This window comes from Danaus plexippus, chromosome 10 (assembly GCF_018135715.1).
Source record: "Danaus plexippus chromosome 10, MEX_DaPlex, whole genome shotgun sequence".
NCBI lineage: Eukaryota > Metazoa > Arthropoda > Insecta > Lepidoptera > Nymphalidae > Danaus > Danaus plexippus.
In genome coordinates, this window is record NC_083543.1 from 2,140,689 (window position 1) to 2,160,869 (window position 20,181).

The 20,181-nt window shown below is 30.3% G+C and overlaps 3 protein-coding genes across 5 annotated transcripts; 2 read left to right on the forward strand and 1 right to left on the reverse strand.

The window, feature by feature from the left end:
- The first annotated feature begins 5,543 nt into the window (after window positions 1-5,543).
- On the forward strand, window positions 5,544-6,296 carry LOC116766783 (bolA-like protein DDB_G0274169). Its single transcript, XM_032656877.2, has 2 exons — window positions 5,544-5,968; window positions 6,070-6,296. The coding sequence occupies exons 1-2, from the start codon at window positions 5,657-5,659 to the stop codon at window positions 6,217-6,219; spliced, it is 462 nt and encodes a 153-aa protein (XP_032512768.2). The 5' UTR covers window positions 5,544-5,656; the 3' UTR covers window positions 6,220-6,296.
- A 1,248-nt stretch (window positions 6,297-7,544) lies between these two features.
- LOC116766753 (set1/Ash2 histone methyltransferase complex subunit ASH2) lies at window positions 7,545-16,539 on the reverse strand. Of its 3 annotated transcripts, XM_032656838.2 has the most exons (10): window positions 16,265-16,539; window positions 15,965-16,143; window positions 15,611-15,758; window positions 14,497-14,693; window positions 10,376-10,584; window positions 10,011-10,188; window positions 9,505-9,661; window positions 9,148-9,271; window positions 8,004-8,258; window positions 7,545-7,847 (listed from the first exon to the last, which is right to left on the reverse strand). In XM_032656838.2, exons 1-10 carry the CDS (start codon window positions 16,369-16,371, stop codon window positions 7,743-7,745), a joined length of 1,659 nt encoding a protein of 552 aa, XP_032512729.1. In that variant the 5' UTR covers window positions 16,372-16,539; the 3' UTR covers window positions 7,545-7,742. The 3 variants fall into 3 exon arrangements, with proteins under 3 accessions (XP_032512729.1, XP_032512732.1, XP_032512730.1); XM_032656841.2 differs by lacking the exons at window positions 14,497-14,693; window positions 15,611-15,758; window positions 15,965-16,143; window positions 16,265-16,539 and adding an exon at window positions 13,040-13,197; XM_032656839.2 differs by lacking the exons at window positions 14,497-14,693; window positions 15,611-15,758; window positions 15,965-16,143; window positions 16,265-16,539 and adding an exon at window positions 12,855-12,966.
- A 349-nt stretch (window positions 16,540-16,888) lies between these two features.
- Window positions 16,889-18,095, forward strand: LOC116766949 (uncharacterized). Its single transcript, XM_032657097.2, has 3 exons — window positions 16,889-17,262; window positions 17,410-17,749; window positions 17,881-18,095. Exons 1-3 carry the CDS (start codon window positions 17,040-17,042, stop codon window positions 18,038-18,040), a joined length of 723 nt encoding a protein of 240 aa, XP_032512988.1. The 5' UTR covers window positions 16,889-17,039; the 3' UTR covers window positions 18,041-18,095.
- Window positions 18,096-20,181: the final 2,086 nt, after the last annotated feature.

Genomic DNA, 20,181 nt, shown 5'->3' on the forward strand with positions numbered 1-20,181 from the left:
GTATGAAATATACCTTGTATATGTTTGTATAAATTGACCTCCACTGTGACTATTTAACCCCCGACGCAAAAACAACGGGGTGTTATAAGTTTGAAGTGTCTGTGTGTGTGTGTGTGTCTGTCTGAGGCAACGTATCTCCCAAACGGATGATCCGATTTTAATGCGGTTTTTTTTTGTTTGAAAGGTATATCCGTCGAGGGTGTTCTTAGCTATATTTGGTGGAAACCGGTTCAGGTCTTCAAGGTCATCAGGTCGTTTGTTAGGTGTGATAGCAATGTTACACGCACGGTTTGCTTGCAAGCATATGTGGGATCTGACGTTTAAAACACTAACCTTTTATCATAATAATTGCGTTCTTTATTTGGGTCGGGGGTTTTATATATATATATTTTTAATTATAACCGTTCCATTGCATTGTACCTAAGATTCGTTAGTTCTGAAATGTAAAATAGTTTTCGTTGCAGTAGGTTCATAGCAGATCGTGTAATGGCAGCTTAAACCATAAAGTCACTGCATTTCACAGCGAACACGTGGCAAGTATTCAGGAACGATAATTGTCATTGGCATTCCTTATCCAACTGTCCAATTTATTTTATTAAAAAATACCTGAACATCTAACAAATAATAAGCAAAATTTCTTATCTTACTCCATAAAAGGATTAAGTTTTTTATTTCAATCGTATATTTTTTTAAATGTGTTAGCATGAATGTATAGTTCCTATAAATGTCATTTACCTCTCCTCATACGTAGTCTCCATGCAAGAGTAGAAATAGTAACGATTTGATAATTGTGTCGTTTAAGAAAAAAAATTGAGTAAATTTGTTGTCTCCCAACCATTAATGTGTAATGTATATACATAAACATATTTACATTGCTTCGGATAGAAAAAAATTGTGTCATGAATTTACAAGGTAATTACCTAAATAGTCTAATGTGTTTCAAGTTAGTTATCCAACTAAGAAAACAGACGAAAGTCACTTTGGGATATATCATTAGTATGTTACATATTTACGTCTACGTTAGAAACTAGATACGTAATTAAAAGAGTATTGTGCGTGGAGTTATCACGGAAGGAGTGAAACTTCGTATTGTTGGAATGAAAACAGGAAGGGGTGGAAATAGATTTTTAAGGAATTTTTGGTGTTTCTTTAAGACAAACTTTATTACTATGACCCACAAGTCACAAATGATTGCCTGTCTCACTTTAAATCCCAAGGAACGTAGAACATTTAACACAACCCTGTTGGAAGTCGCTTAAGAAGTTTAACTTCAAAAATGTTTTTTTATTATTATTTTTTATTTAAATCGACAATGTTACTTTTTCCACTCCTTTAAATTCTATTTTCAAAAAAACATCATATTTTTTACTATACCAACTCAACTCACATAACACAAAAAAAAATCCAGTGACAGCTAAATTTTTTTTAAATTTTTAAACAGAAATGGTTCCCTTTTGCCTCTTTTACTTTTCTACAGCAGATAAAACATTTCAATTTAGAATCATTTTCAAGTTGTAACCATAGTAAGATTCGTATTATGAAAGTTTCAGTGAAAGAAATATATAATGTGTTTTGCAATTTAATACTACCTTCATATTTCTTGACCATCACGTATAAATTTGATCATTGGGGTGTAAAAGGGATAATTCGGTAGACGATATTGCTTTTTTAGCAAAATTTACTGCTTTGATTTCAGCTTACGTTGTACACACAAAAATTTATTATTTTTGATAAAAATTTTGATATTGTGCGATATTTTATAATAAATACAACTACAAGACAATAAGTTTGAAAGGACACTTATTTTTTGTCTTCTCTTTACTTAATATCTTTTAATATTTTTAAAAACCGTATAATAAAATTCAAAAATGTTTATAATCTGTATTTAAATTACGTTATATTATTTAATTTAAATTGCTCCAAATAATATCTAACAAAAATCAACGAGGATTTAGCTTTTTCCTTATTGTATTAAAACATATGAAAAATTAATACAAGAAACATTAAATGGCCAGCAATATCTGTATATCCTTATAAAAAAAAAATCTTTTATTAAGAAAAAAAATATTAAGAAAGTATTCAATTAAACATTATTTTAAATAAGATTTCACCTGTTTACTTAAGGAATGATAATTTCAAAAATAACCAAAAACGGCCCTTATTTCTAGTTTCTAATTTATTAATTCTACCCATTAGCCATATTGCAATCAGATAAATAATTCAATCGAATGTAGCAACGTACGCTTGCAAAGTTCATTTTACGTGGTACATGTGTAACGCGTATTCAATACGGTTGTCAATGTCACAATATGAAGAGTTGTTTCATCGTTCAATATCCGGTTTAGTGGCTGTTGCAGTAAATAATGGGTTAGATGCTTGGCTGAGTTCAAACAAAGCAGTGACATCGTTTGACATGTGTACTGCTTAGCGCTTTTGTTGCTCGACTCTCTTAAAGCGTATCATCTTGACAATAAATAATGGCTTAATGTTATACCTATATATCTTTATTATATTTTTGTATCTTGCTAATATGGAAACATTAATAATAACCTGATTAGAAAATGCCAATGAATGTGATATATAATCATGCTTTCTCTTAATTTTTTATCCAATACCTTCAAACTGGCCAGTTCTAAGAAGTAATTAAAGATAAAAACGTTTATAATAAAAAAAAGGAGGTTCTAGTGTGGATATAGAGATTATAAACAACAAAATAAATATTATGTTTTCTACAAACTTCCAATACCCAGTTAATACAACGTAATTCATAAAACAATATCTGTTTCCATTGTGTTGCATATTACATTCTGCTGTGTAAAGATAACGATATTGTTTATATTCTGATTGATGATTCATATTGTATTTTAACACAGAATAACAAAGTCCAAATTGGTTAAAAACTTATCGATTGTTGAATTGCGACAGAAATCCTCGCTTTTCAATTAAAGTTCAAAGGAAAAGAGAAGTAGTTTCAATATATGCATCATGCATAATAAATTATAAATAAAATGAAAATTAAATCCGACAACAATTGGTACGTAAAATGTATTGTGTTTTTTAAATTGTTATTCATATTTATTTTTCTTATATTTACATAGATCAAAAATTTTATTTCTTCTAAAAATCGAGTATGTACCTGTTAGTTAAATAAATACTTTTTGAAATCTACCACCAATTAGAAACATGTTTTACTTGAAAATAATGTAAAACACCATCTTTACAACACTCCAGAGAGGAATGTTCTATGAAAAACATTAAACATATTATGCATTTTTCGATAATTTGAGGTAGTAAAGCCAAGCTATGGTCAAGTGACTACAGCTCGAACATGGGCTGGCTCGACCGAGGATGTACCACCCTCTCACAGAAGATCGGAAGGAGTCTTTAATGGCTGCGTTTCGTCCGATGAGCGGGAGAGCCGGTTGCCCTTTCCCTGTTCCCGCACTTTTCAGCCCTTTCCTTATTTCCACTCTTTCCTCCTTCCTCAACAACCAAGGCCGGCAGCGCATCCGCAACTCTGATGTTACTGATGTCCATGGGCGACGGTGACTACTTCCCAACATCTGCCGTCTGCTCGTTTGCCGCCTTTCACATAAAAAAATTATAAAATCATATACTATATCTTCATCTAATCTAATCTTTTTTATTACAATGTACGGTTTTACAACCTATCGACGTAATAATTATTCCAAGACAACCAATGTTGTTCAATGCCTTCTAACCCCCCCCCCCCCACCGCTCCCTCCTCTTGAGACGCTGTCAAAGTCAATAGGGCTTAAAGCAACATACAAGTCGAAACAAAAAATGCTTTCTCACTGCTAAATGTAAGAACATATCCGATTTATTTTCAGTTTCATTCAATCGTATTCAATCATTATATCTTTCAAACCGACTGACCTCTATCATTTCAGAAATATTGATTGTGAACAGATTTCAACCTCTATTACGAAAAACGGCTGAATGGTATTTTTTTTTATTCATGCTATAAAATTTGTTACTGCACCACAACTACATTTAAAATGAACCTTATTTAATATTTTATTGTAATACAAATTAATGAACTGAGATGATTTTTGTTTATTTCGTAATTGAGAGTTCAGGCTGTTCATTTAGGTAGTTCGGTAAGGAAAAAGCGAGTCACGTTAGTATAGTAATATTAAAATTATTATATATATATTTTTCGAAATCCAATATGCTACTCGGATACCACCTATATACAAAAAATTTATAAAAGAAGTTTAAATATTCAATATCTTTAGATAATTTATTTTTATGTTACGGACATTTTACGTTTGCTTGATATTTTTTTTAAAGCCTAAAATGATAAATCTGAAGGCATTTCAAATGGTGTGACCCAAAAAAAGAATAAAATACAAATGACATTATTTGAACTCGCTATATATCAAGAGAATGGGACAGATCGGAAAAACAAAGTTTGTTCAAATATCCAATGGAATATCAATCCATCAAACTCAATAAAAAATATTGGATAAAGTTAATATGGTATATGGTTTGAAAAGAATTGGCAGATTTTTATGCTGTAGCTATTTGAATTGAATAAAATTAGTACGTATAGGCATATTATGAGTTGCTCTTTTTCACTTGTATAGTTATTATAAGCTATGATTTTAATAAATACTTTACATTACATCGGTACTCTAAAATATCATAAATTTTGTTTTCCAAAAATAGACTTACAAAGTTTATAATTCTTAGAATATTTTTTATATTAAACATGAAGATATTAAATACGTACTGTGACAAATGAAAAGTAAACATGCATGTACATTATATAGATTCTTCCTAAATCCTTCATGAAATTAAATTTTCCTCCGCGCGCAATGACTATAAAATAAGTACAAATGAATATATTGTAATAGGGGAAAATCAAAGTGAATGGCCTAAGCTTCTAGATAAGGTTTTCATATATTATGTTGTGTTTAATAAACTTTAGTAACGTTTAAACAACCTTTTATTGCAAGATATTTACGCAAATCCAAACCAAGGCCTTGAATAATAACTCTTATTCAGCATTTACTTTAGAGAAATAAGAAAAAAATTCCAATATATCTGATTTCAATCCGATTGACACAACCCGTAACCTTTGCTGATCACATCCTTTCGATGCATTATTCGGCAACGCATCTAGAACTCTTCTTGTGTTGCAGATGTCCATGGGCGACGGTGACTACTTTCCATCAGGTAGACCGTTTGCCCGTTTGCTCATTTGGGTATTATAAAAAAATATATTACTTTTACGTGACTGGTAATAAAAAAATTATGAAACGAAAAACAGTAGGTATGCCGTCACTTGATTAATAAACTACTCGATGTAGGTATAGAATTTGTAATGATAACGTTCTGCTTTATAAAATATTAATTAAGTTTTGTGCATTAGTCAAGAAATTTATCAATCATCAGTTAGATTATAGCCAAAATTAAATTATATTTTCGGTCTCCATCAGTTCAAAGTGCGCAGAATAGAGAAGACAATACAGTTTAAAAAGAAATTATTTATTATCTGCCATTTGTCAATTTGACACTAGGCTTCTGAACAAGTCAGCTGTTGTTATATGTGTCAAATCGTAAAGAAAAATAATGTTAGAAAAGAAAAAAACACTTCAATTCTAACATTTAATATAATATCATACGTTACATGACTTGTCTGGACAGTCAACACGAAAGCAAACAATATACTTATTTATCACGTCTGCTTTTAGTACTATTATTTATTTTGCATATGTATAATTGGTATTATTCCCTGGGGAGCTCCTTTTATTCAAGAACAATGTGTACTGCATCGGGTGTGATAGCGAATTCCATAAGACAAAAATTACATACAGCTTTGCAAACAAAGCATTTAGAAGTTTTAAATGAGTCTTATATGCACAATGTTCCAAAAGGTGCTGAAACTCACTTTAAAGTAGTGGTTGTTTCGGAACAATTTGAAGGACTTGCTTTGCTTAAGGTAAGGATATTTTTATAAGCATGACTTAAGTTGGCTCCTTGTAGTTGTGTCATTAAGTAAATTTTAATGTTTAATATGATTAATAATTTCATCTATTCCAGAGACACCGACTCGTAAATGATATACTTAAAGAAGAACTTCAGAATGGAGTCCATGCCTTATCTATTGTGGCTAAAACTCCTCAACAGTGGGATTCTAGCGATAAGGTCGTAGAAAGTAGTCCTAATTGCCGAGGAGGCTTTGGAAAATGAAACATCAAATATTTTATTTAAATAATAAAAAAAAAATTAGTCTTATTTATTTATTAGAATAAATTTTAATCCTACCATTTTGTTGTATAATTTTCGATACATTTTTAATAAGTTTTAAAGAACTACTTCATAGTAAAATTTTAATTTTAATTCAATTCTAACTCCAGGTTTTATTATTTCCTGATAGTTATTTAACAGATTAATTCAAAATAATATTCCTATTTTCATTATAACTTATGAAAATTTTACTGTTCGTAATTGATCAATGTTGAATAGAGGTGGCTTTACCAATTTTCTTTGTAAATTTTTAAATAATCATTCAATATCTTAGTAAATAACACATTCAGTTTATTAACCTTTTTCATATTCACAATAATTACCATATATAATTTTATAATATTTTAAAAAAAGTATGTTACAACTTACAAGTCCATCATATAGTTATGTTGTACTTAATGCACTTGTTTTATCAATAAAAAATACTAAGAATATAATTATTATTATTCTAATAATAATTATATGTATTGAAACTTCTTAAACCCTCTTGATCTAAGTTCAATAACAAGTTAATTATTAAAGAAATCACACACATTCTTACACAATTCCTAAATAACAGCTTAATCTCTACCAACCTATTAAAAGACTTGGACCTGTCCATACTTTCAAGGCAGCCCTAGTAGGTTCTTTTCAAATTTGGTTAGCTAGAGAGAGGAGCCTCGACGGTCGAGGTGAGCGTTTAATGCGCGTTGAATAGTGGCCCCTTAAACATACACCTGGGTCGTAAGTCCCAGGCACTGTTGAGGCTCCTCTCCCTGCAACGACGGACCCGCCACCCGCACGGTGAATCCATGAAGCGCTGAGAGGTTTCGTCTCATACTTGCTCGTTTATTTGATTTTATACATCTTAGTCAAACATTTAGTCCTACTACGTTGTTAACAAATATTTCTTCATATTTATGTTTATAGGAACCTTGAAATCCATTGATTTTTATAATCAATAATCTCTTATTACATACATTTTTAATGCAAATGTGAATTAGTAAATGGCTCGTTCAGATTTAACAAACAGAGCTCAGTGAAACTGGGTCTAAAATATTCTAAGTTTCATGGTGATCTATTAACAAGGAAATTTATATTTAAATTGAAACAATTCTTGCAAAACAATATAAATATGTTATAATATGAAAATCTATTTAGCTTTACAATTTGGATATAATATTAATTACTATTTATCTCCCTATTCGCAACTTACAAATCTTTCACGGAATACATAAAGATATATACTTTTTCATATAATTTAAGATTAAAAAAATTATAAAAACAAAAAGCAAAAAACATATATATTTTATTAATGAAAAATAAATGACGTATAAATGATATGTTAAGACATATCTTCATTCATCAATAAGTGGACATATGATTGTTCACAGAAATACATAAATCACAGGATATCTTATCTTACACATGTATCAATTCACTTTCACAGAGTCCAGAACAAACACCGCTGAACGGTGTTAGTTGTATCAGAGGTTGAAGGCATCCAAACGTAATTTACCCTCATTTTCGGTAAGGAATAATAAATCCGCCATTGTCTGCTCGCATATTGCCTCCTCAGCCTTCTCGGACATCTGTGGGATAGCAAATTTTATTAATCTATGTAATAGAAAAATTTACTAAACATAATATTGAATAAAATTTTATTCCATAATAATTGGTAATAGGCAAAGGATAGAATTTGACATAAATTAACAACTTAAGTTACAGTAAACAGTAGTTTTACTAACCGGTCTAAAGCTGTGTTCAATGTTAGGTGGATATTTGAAATTTGGTCCAAAGTTCACACTGACTGTGATGTTCTTATGTAAAGACACAGTCGGGTAATAGCATCCTTGGTAAATATCCACAAACGCCTCGCCTTGACATTCTCCGTTCTTGAAATAGTATATCTTACTGCCGGACAGCACTCGGAGGTTGTTCAGAGATTCTTGGATATTGTCCTTATCTTCATAGTACAGATGACTTTTGAATTTAACTAAAGGCTGAAATTTCGGTCATTATAAGTTTATTATGTTAATAACATAAAGACACATTCAATTAGTTATATTATCAATATTATTTTTTAATCCTGTTTTTTTCCATTAGACCTCAATTAAAATAAATTTAAAACAACTTTTGCATAGTCACTCTATATCCAGAACATTGTATACTCTTCATACAAGAAAATGCATTTATACTACATATGTACTGTGTTAATGAATTGAATTGTAATACTGGAAACGCTAATAAAAACATTAACTTTCATTATTTAAAAACAATACATGAATATTATTTATCTATTTAGTTGTGGCTAGAGTGAGAAGATTTTGACATAGCCGAAATAAATACATGGCAAAGTATAGTAAAGCATAAACTGATCTTGTTATTATAAGTAATGTTATTTTATCTCCCTATAAATGTAAAAAAGTATCTTTTAAACTTAGTATTGAATTTATAGGTTAAAAACTTAGTTAACTACGTTTTTACAACATTTTATTAACATAGATTAGCCAAAGTTCTCATTGTCACTACATAATATGAAGTTTCCTTAATGAAGAACACAATACTATAATGAAACCGGAAACGCTGCGTATTGAGTGTGCACTGTCAACTAAGACTAAGCGTGTTAATGCGTTACCATTAATTGTATGACGACTCATGTTATATTTAACTTTTAATTTTTATTTATTAACAATAATTTCAAATTTGAAGTCTTTTCTGTTTTAATCTACCTACAGTTTCAAAACAGATTTCTAGACTTAATGCAACTTTATGATAAAGGCTAGAATAAGTAATAACCACCTTATTATAATAATGTATTTTTCTTGGGATAACCATTAAATATTATTTTGTTCCACATTTAATAGAAAAATAATTAGATATACTATATACCCTGTCTTTGTACGTGCTTGGCGTGTATTTAGCGGCGCCGTTATCAGGTAACACGACGAGGAAGCCGAGAGTGTCGCCTTCGCCGTAGCCAGCGCTGTAGTGCCGACCGCGGGACTCGTGGAATCTGGGCCAAAGGTTATTCTATAAATAGTAATTACGGCAAACAGATTAATGTATAGTAGAGAGAGGAGCTTGGACGGTGGAGGTGAGAGTTTAATAAATAGGGCCCCTTAAACCTACACCTGGGTCGCAAGTCCCAGGCACTGTTGAAGCTCCCCTCCCTGCAACGACGGACCCGCCACCCACACGGTGAATCCATTGAATGATGATAAGTTTCGTCTCCAGTATAGTAAATACCTTGTCCCTTTTCTGCTGCGCCACGAGTATCCGAACTTGTCGTATCCGAGAGGTGCTTGTAGGTTTGCGTAGCGCCGCCCCCAGCCGAGCCTGGCCGCGGCGCCCTCGGGCATCTCCTCCACAGTCGCCTCCCAGTACCACGAGCCGCGGGAAACGCCTTGTACCATGAAACATATTTAATATTTGATATTATTGCATTAAATTAGTCATAATTATGTACATTGATTGGAGAGTTACTTCTGTTACAATGGTTCGTAGGATTGATACTCGAGAGCCACTAGATTTAATTAAATAGGTCAAAAAAACTTCTATGCAAATTTCTATCTCTAGAATTTAGGAATTTATATCTGAATATCATAAACAGAGCAAACAAAACAGAAAGAAAAGGACAACAAAAAACGAAAAAAATTAAAATAACAATAGAACAAGGCATATGATTTTACCAAAAAGATACAACCTTGTAATAGCACGGGGAATACCCCTTTTTTTTATTCAATCAAACTAACCGTGCGTAGCTCGCACCATACAGTATCCCTTCTCGCCGGTCACAGCCAGCCGATCCTCGGCTATCTTCAGCTGCGGCGCTCGGTCGTGTAACGCCAGCAACACTATCCCGGGACACAGCGACCGGTACAACCAGCCCGGGATCGGCTTCCCGGACCATTCGTTGCTCTCATCAAACTCCTGGAAACGAAGATGGGTGTGTATTTACATTTAGTTTGGAATTATATTTTTATTTTGTGAAGAAGATAGCGATTGTAAAAAACTATATATATATATCGACTGTTGTATTGAATTACATAATTTTTTTTGGCATATAAAAATTTTTTAGTAAATTCTTTCGTAATTTAATCGTATGTAAAACTCTCACCTGTCTGAACGGGGCGTGTGGATCGGGTTCAGCTAGTATGTAGCGGTATCCATCTTTATTGAACGGATGTTCGGTCGGGTAGCCGTGGGAGGGTAGTTTTAGAGCGCCCAAATCAGCTGACCGACCTTTCTTGCCGACGGGGGCGCTTGTTTCCACTCCTACCGGACGACGCTTACCTTGGCGACCCTTTACGTTACCGGCTAGTTGAACTGATGAAATAAAACGTTTTAACATACAAATCTAAGAATCTAGACATTCTTTAGACAAAATATGTATATGCTTATAATTAGTTTGCTTCGCCACACTACATACGAACCGTTTCCCGTTTCTCATTCAATAGTCTACGTTGATATTACAATGTGCGTAGATTTATTTATGGAACGCTGCGTATGTAGTCTGTGGACGGAAGTTGTCATACTTTTTTACGATAACTTTTATGAATCGACAATTATAATTGTATATATACAGTGTACTCTAAGCTTTACGTCATATATTTCTAATTAACAATATTACACACCTGCGGGAGATTTAAGCTTTACCATGAACTCTGCATAATTAAACATATTTAAAGCAATTAATGCGTTTCACTAACACATACGCTCGAATCATATGAGTAATAAATTACACATTGATTTGATTGAAACATTAATTTGTTTTTAATTAACAGGAAAAAGTTCGTAAAACGAAAGGTTTTACTACAGTTATATAAGAATAGTAATATTACGTTTTTCCAACGAACCTTATATATATATATATTTATTAGAGAAATACAACAAATAGGACAATGAATTAAAGGGGAATTGAGATATTTAGGATTCTAAAACATGGCATCTTTTAAGTAAAAAAATACTTAATTGCAAATCAGACATTCAATATTCGCTTCTATTTGATGCAAGTGACGGTAAACAATTTAATTTTGTTGAAAAAAATTATAGTTTTCAACTAAAAGTATTGTATTCTATAGATTATATATTGTATAAAACGATTACATGTATATAAAATTATACAACGCTTTAAAATGAGATGAGATTCAATCTACACTTAACTTTCCGTTAGAAGAGAAAAAGTCTTAGATAACTTTGTCGAATTTATAAAGATCGATTTTATTAATAATTGATTAAAAATAATATGTATTTTTTTCGTCTAAACAAGAACATAAAGAAATTAATGCCCGTCAAGACACAGATATTAATTTGTGGAATAATAAAAGTTAATTTACACCAACACACTTAACACTAGTTTAAATCTACGCACAACGTTTCCCGTTTGTCGTTCAATAACCTACAAACTTTTATACTATACAGCGAGAAAATTTATGTTTAAAAAACGATTAACGTCCCGTGTGCAGTGTGACGACTGTGTGTAAGCATACAGACGATGAATCAATCCGAAGTGAACATACGGAAATTTTAAACTGTCCAAAACTTTAAACCGTCAACATTTCCGAGTTCTAAATATATAGGTATTTCTAAATAAGATTTTTCCACCAAATGCTCGAAGATTTAGAATTCATATATTTTTATTAAGGATATTTTTGCTTTATATTCTATGTACCATTAAATAATTATATGTCTAAGATAAATAATAAAATTCTTTTCTAAGTAATCTGGTTAGCAGGAACAGAAGCCTTCATCGCAGTAAAGCCAAGTGTGTTCCGTAAACAAACATTTTAATATAATTAATAATTAATCATAACGAAATTATCTTTATATCTTTATAAAAATATATCTTTAAAGGAACAATAAAGATAACGTTTAATTTGATTTGCATATCATTCGCGATCGCGTCTCACTGTACGTATTGGCACAATCGATGTCTTACGTAACCAAATGTGTCAAACGAATTCCCTAAGGTAGTACTTACCGAGAAATAATCAGAATAGCTATTTATAGAATAAAAATGCAAATCACTTGGACGCATCGCTAGTTTGAATGCGAGTGTAGTAAATACATTATTTTTTTATTATGTATCATAGCTACATGCATTTTATCGTTGATAGAAGATTATGTAATAATACTAATGTTTTCATTAATACAAAAATAATTTAAAATCGTACAATTTCTTAGCTCTAATTAGTTAAGTTCATCTTAAGAGACTCCCAATAGTCTGAATACCTTAGACCGTCTGTCCAGTGTCTACTACGTCACTACCTATAATAATAATTCTACTTCCCATAATAATTCTACTGAATACTCCGTAATAACAATTCCATGTAATGTTTACAGGATAACAGCTCTTAAGGAACGTGTCATAAAGAACATAAAAGCATACATCCGTACGGATCGAATTGACTACGTAGTATAGTTTTGCATAATTTTTATTATATCTACGTATATGAACAAAACAAAGCTGTGTATTAAGTAGCTGGTAATTATTATAATATTTCTAGATGATTAATTTAATAACTTAATGTATGAACACGACGTGATTACGCATTAAATACAGATATAACCAACATATAATACGACAAATAACTTACGTTCCAGATTATGTAAACACAGAGCGTTTGACAAATTCTTTAAAAACTGCGATAAGATAAAGCGTGTAACGTCGCGTCCCAAATACAACAATGCCATTAAAACGGTTCGTAAGTAAATAAAATTTCAATACAACTATATATGTGAAATATACAATGTTATATACAAAGAAGAAAGTTTCACTCACCGGCCATTAAGTTCAAGGTTATTATTATGGAATCGATAGAGAAATCGCGAAGTAACGCTGCCTGGAGAGTTACAGTAGAAGTAAGACACACATATTGCGGTGTGAGTGTGTGTGTGTGTTTACAAACACATGTCCGCTGACGATGTTATTCAATACATGAGCGATCTAGAATATAATTTGTCGCTGGACGCGAAACAATAAAGTTTTTGACATTCTTATAGATAATAAGATTATAATGGCTGTTTCGTTTTATATATTACGTTTCATTAAGTTTTTGCCCGAAGTGACATTAATTTTATAGGTATATTGTTTTGCGTAATTAATGAAATTAGTTTCGTGTGAATTAATAGCTATAATTCAGAAATAATAGCGATAATAATAATGTATGAACATTCTTGGGTTATTTTGATAAATTAACCGAGAAATAAAATCAAGGTCGAACAACGGCATTGAACGTCGCGGACACTTAATATCGAACACAAACATGAAACACTGTGTTATGATATATTATTATATGAGTTTAATTTTTATTTCTACATGTTATATACATTATAATATAAACAACCATAATATGTTATTGGTGAGATCAAACCGATGTTGGAACGAGTGACATTACAAACGAAAATAAAACAGCTGACAGACTTAGTGAGGCAATATTCTTTTTATAAAACTATATTTTAAGATAATTCCATTCAAACATAATCTAGATTATAATTCGTCCAATAAATAAAAACGTTGACATTTACAAAATATTCCAGTGAAAATTAAGATATAGCTTAAAAAAAGAATATTTCCCTAGGACTTTAAAAAAGTATTTATAACACTTTAAATATACTCTATGTATTTTAAGAAAAAAATATATAAGTTTATTGATTTTGTAATTAACTATGTATTTTAAAGTTTTAATTTTACAAAGACAATGATTATGTCATTTAAATTTTTAAGTCTTATTATAATATATTTGTGTGCAGTAAAAAAACTTCATTAATATAAACTTTTGTTTGGTTTCAAAAAGTCCATGTGGTTCTGTTAACTTTTTAAACAAAGAAAATTCTTGTGGGAACTTTTTGAAACACAACCAAAAAAAGTTGTATAAATAATATATTACAAAAACCGCTTTTAACATTTAGAAAATGTGTCCATGAGTGCAGTGTAAATGAAGCCATAGCACAAATAAAAATACATATAGACTAAAATACTTCACATAACAGTTACAGAATAATTAAAAATCTTTAAGATAACAGAAGACATTGTCTGTTCCCATAAAAGGCACAGAGCAAAAATTCTCATATCGCAGACATTAAAAATAGCCTTAACCCTCGATGATGACACAAATGATATACTTTTCTTTGAAAATATCATGAAATCAGTAACAAAACCACAAATATGTGTACTTGTATAAGTAATTTTATGAAATAAAATATAAAATAATACATACTAAATGCATACAGCCATACCTGTTGCAATTCCCATGTCGGTGACCTTGAGTTGCCCTTGCTTGATCATGGCTTCATAATTGGGCTTGATATTAGTCAATTCCATATTGAATAAACCAAACATTGGCCCTTGGGACTGATCCTCTTCATAAATAAACAGCACTTGAATATCTTTAATAAGAGCTCTTTGTACTGTTGCATACCAAGATTGGGTCACCCTGAGTAGAAAATTCAATAGAACTTAATAAAAAGTTAACAGGTACGTATTTATATGGAAATATTAAAATGTATATGATATGGCTTTGTACATATTGTTGAAATTCGTAAGTTTATAGTGACAGCTAAGATAAGGTCTCACAAGATGCAGGGATCAGTATGATGAATTTGTGAAATATTACTTAGTAAATCAAGTTCATTGTTACCCAATTTATAAGTCAGTATTATTATACTTAGAGAAATTTAAATTCAATAAACTTTTGATCTCAATTCTTAAAAAAATATATATTAATAGGTATTTAAATAAAAAACAAAAGCCACAAATCACATAGTTTAAATACTGTCCCATTATAAAACTTAGAAGTAAAATAAATATCCAAGTGATACGGTGATACGGCATAATAAAAAAATAATCACAGAAAAGTGGTAATAATTAAAGGTGATTTAAAATATTAGAAAAATAAGAGCCCATATTAAAGCATTTCTTTCATGTAAATATTTAATGACAGTCATTGAGTTTTGATCATTTCAATTATTATTCAAATTTTTAATTACAATGATACCTACAAATTATAACAACTTTCGAACTATACCTTGTTAGAGGGAAGTACATTAACTTTATCATGTTGCTAATGTAACTTATTGTTAGATTAAAAATTAAAATATGTGTAATATTTAATAAATTAATAAAACACATCAGTGAATTTGAAAAAGCAATATAAATGTTGTATGTAACACATTTCTTTAACAACACTTAAAAAAAAATAATGGATCGCAAAAAAAGTTTTAATGTCAATAGACAAACATATAACATAGCTTAAAAATTTTAATAATGTAGATCACTAATTTTTTTTTTTTAAATATGATAGGTCATATATTTTGAAGCCAAATAATTTAATAATATAAGTTGATATACTACCTTCTTGGCATAGTTGTCATGGCTTCCCAATATTGATCTATATAGGGAATTATCTCTCTATCTTTACTGAATAAGATCCTATTAGTGCCATCTTTGGCACTCTCTTGCTTGAGGTTTGCAATTGCAGTCAGGCACATTTGAGGGAAAGCTACAAAAGTATATTCTAAATCAATTTATTGAAAACATGAAAAAATATGGGACAGCATAGAAGAAGCGTAAGTGAATCTTTATTATAGTATGTTCTTATTATTAATTGCTAAAACTGTTTTATAATTTTAAGGCACTGGTTAAAATACATTTTATTTGCACTAAACTAAAACTACACGGGAGCATAATTTGTGTTAATGTACTTACGAGCTTGATTCTTTTTAAATGTTTCCAAACCAGTTGGTGAACAGTTCTTACATATGAAGAGGTAATTCGTCATAAATGGTACCAGTTTTCCTAACTGATATCCTATACAAGACTCATGATACCACCTGTTGCATGATGCACACAACAGTTCCACTATGTTGAGATTCCTTTCTTTGCCACTAAACGCAAACGGTAAAAATATAATTATTTCTCTAGCATACATCGGGTTACAAAAACGTAAACCAAGCAAATCAAATTGTAATAACTGTTTTTAATCAATGTAATTTCTATAATATTTACCAATAACAGTTTCCCTGCGTGTCTCCGGGTTTACTTTTATTTTTTTCATTTTCCCCCGCTTTCTGAGATTCGGATTGCATGTTTTGACCATTGGAAGCGGGGTCCATATCGATAATCTTTGTTGTTAACAATGAATGTATGGCAGTATTATGACTGTTTCACTAGAAAAATTAAGTAAGTAATTACATTGTTTCATTTATTTTTAAAAAGCCGCATTTAAAAATATACAAAGCGTCAAGAATTGCGAATTTATATACGCAATGACATTTGATGCAAAGTGGATTTTATGCGGGAAATTAAAATAGGATCTGTGAACTATAATATGACAGTTCAATATTAACTTTGAAAATGTATTGTTTTTATTTTGAATCATTAGAATAGGTAAAATAAAATTCGTTACATAAGATATAATAAATAGCTTTTATATTATATTATATTTGTTACTATTTTTTATCTATAATTAAAAATATATAAATGTTTACTGAGAATAATATAACAAAAACCTACACAGATTAATTTTTTTCGTAATTTATATTTTTTATTTTCAAATAATTATTCACATTTATTTGAGTTGCCATTGTAGACCGACTTATATTAAACACTGGCAATGACTTACATTATTTGAAATAATTCAGTTTCGTTTATACATTATTGTGCACGGCTTTTGTTTTCCAATGCTTATTTTTAGTTTGAATTGAAGTATCGTACTATCTTAGAAGTATTTATATGAATTTAATTTTATTAATTCTGTAAACAATTAAGGTTCTATCTTGAAATGGATAACGTGACTAGCACTGAAAACGTGAAATTTGAAATTAAATCTGTGCAAGAAAATATACTTCTGGATATCATAAAAGATATTTGTAATGACACTAAGAGTAAATTATCCTCGAAATTGATTGGTAAAGTTAATAGGATCATAGCAGACTGTGATCTCACTCATCATACAAGCTTACATAAACTTACTACAGCTGACGAAAGTTCTTCGACAATATTGGGTATATCAAAATATTACTCTTATGCATTTGTATATAAATGATTATAGCCTTGTTTACTACAAGTATGTCTAAATAAAATCCTTTACATATTAAAAAACAATGTCACATATTCACAATATTACGTGCTTATGAAAATTTACTTTCCAGGATTTATGCATCAGACAGCTACGGAATTATCATTTGAAGAACAAACAGAGCTCAATACAGAAATCGTTAATAAGATCCAGAATAAGATTCCCACATTCACATCAGAATTGGAAAATTTGAAACAGATAATGGGAGCTGGTAAAAAATCGAGAAAGGAACAAATAAAAGAGCTCCAATCGAGCTTAGATGAAAAATTAAATATATTGAAAGAACAAGAGAATGAAAAAGTTGAGCTGATGATGGAATGGCTCAACCACAGAGTTCAGGATGTCTCATCATTTGGTACTAATACAAGTGAAATGTTAACACTCAAAACGAGAATATTGGAATTAAAATCAAAGTATGTTTCAAGTATCTTATACATAAATATAATAATGAAAAATTCAAAATTAAATCAAATTTTATTACCCTAGTAGCAGTAAAATTATATAATTAATTGAATTTGAAGTCTTAGAGTAAGTTATGTTTCAGAATACTACATCTGGCGATCCTGCGTAACATATTCACGGAGACAAACCAGTCTATCAAAGCTTATAATGAAGTGCACAAAGATCTAAAAGATTCAATAAAAGAAACGGAACAAAGAATAAAAAATTATAAGGAAACATTCGGAAAAAAGAATTGTTATTAAAATAAAATTTTATGCTTTTATTTGTTAAGATATTTATTAAATTCTATTTTAATAATTTTTTTTTATTTGTCCCATTGAATTATATTTTTAAACCTTTAAGTTTGCACTTGTATGGCTCGAATCAAATTCTGTTTCATATTTAGTCTGTTTGAAATGATATTTAATTATTTAAATGTTCTTGCATTTTGTTTGCATGATACAACTTGCTAAGTTTTAAAAGTGATATAGCATACTCCATTTTCCTTAAACCTAGTTTTGGGTCATGTGAGTATTAAACTGTGTTGTATTACAAACTACTAAATACATGAATTAGTTAAAGGATTATATAGAAGCATTTTTTGACCAGAGATATGTAATAAACAATATTGAGAGTAATTTAATAAAAACAAACGTCTTAGAAGATCGAAACGTCGGGAACATGTAGATATAAAATAATAAAAGTGCTTTGTATTCGAAAAACTTAGCTTCATTTAAATATGGTTCTCATACTGATGTGAGAGATGAGTCTGTTGCAAATTTATTTGGGAAGAAATTACTGTCACATTAAGCCTTCATGTAAACAAAATATGGTCTGTTAGTATACAGTAAAATTTTCGAATACTTTCGTATTATTTTGAACAAACCTCTAATTATAGAATAGGTACCTACTAATTCAATGTGTCCAGTCGTCAGTTGTGACCAAGATATAGGGGGAGGTTAATTTAAATTCTACGTGCTCGAAAAGTTTATGTTCGAACACCTTTAAAAATTAAATATAAGATTTTCCCATTGACCCACACTTGCTAAAAAATAAATTCAAGTTGAGTCCGTTTTTATATCTAAAGCTAAATTTTTTCTAATAAAAATTTAAATATCTGTTATGTAAATATCTATAAAGAAAATCTTCAATTTATGATATAACCATCTTTGCCTCCGGGGTATAGTTTTTGAAAAATATTGCTACTTCAAAATAGGTAGGTACGCGTTTCCATGTCATCTGTCAGTTGGTAGGTACCTATACTTGGCGCGTTTTCATTAATTCCTCAAAGGGCTATTCAAGAATATATTATGATGCTGCTTTAGTCTATACTATTCAAAAGTAAGAAATAATTGGTAATATTGGGGAAGAAAGGATAATGTTCGCCTTAAAAAATTTGTTTAAATTATCTGTTTTGTACGATATTTCTACTTTCTTTTCTTGTTTTCGTGAGACTGACTATACTTCTCCTTTTTCTTCTACTTCTTGGAGAATTATAAATAAACCGTCGTAACACCGATGCTTCAGTTGCTAAACCAAGTTTTAACCGTCATTGTCGTTTACAAATTAAAACCTAAAAATGCTCCGTACGCAGTGAGACGATATGATATTATGGTTAGCATACGGATTTCGTGTGTAATTAAATAAGTAAAAAATAAATCAATATACATATTACTAAAAATCTCCCTCGCCGCGTCTGTCTGTTCGCTATAAACGGAAAGACTACTGCACCGATTATCAAATAGTTAACACCACTCGATATCGTGATTCTCGAGGATGGTTTTAGTATATAATTTGTTAAGTTTTTGTATCTACTTGAGTGTACATTAACGATATTTGTTTAAGATGTTTGGAAAACATGAGCCGTCTGTGGGCTTTTAACGAAAACGCTACCACAAGTCTTCGAGTTATAACAAAATAATATATGGTGGAATTGTGAATCTTATATAGGTCTAAAGAAAAGTCCGCGGTAGCATATGTCTATACTTTAAGGATAACATAGTATATCCATTTTACAACTTTTAAAAATTGGCATTCCTAGAGCGTTTATTGGATAGCTACTTATAAAAATATGGTATTCAATCTTATCAAAATTTTTCAAGCCTACATCAGTATCTGTAATTTATTTTTTAAATCATTTGAATCGGGGTTACCATTTGAAAGTTATCATAATACCTATAAGTTTAATCATTATCAAAATTAAACAGGTTGTTTTATATTTTTTGTAAAGAGCTCGTGCGAAGCCGGGGCTGGTACCTAGTAATTAATAAATGCCTACGAACTAGAGAGATATAATCAAAATTAATAAAAGTGTGACTACTAACCGAATTTAAAAAAACTACGATGTCTTTCTTTCTCCTTTCTTTTGGTTTGTTTGTATCTGACCTATTGAATTAATCGAAAC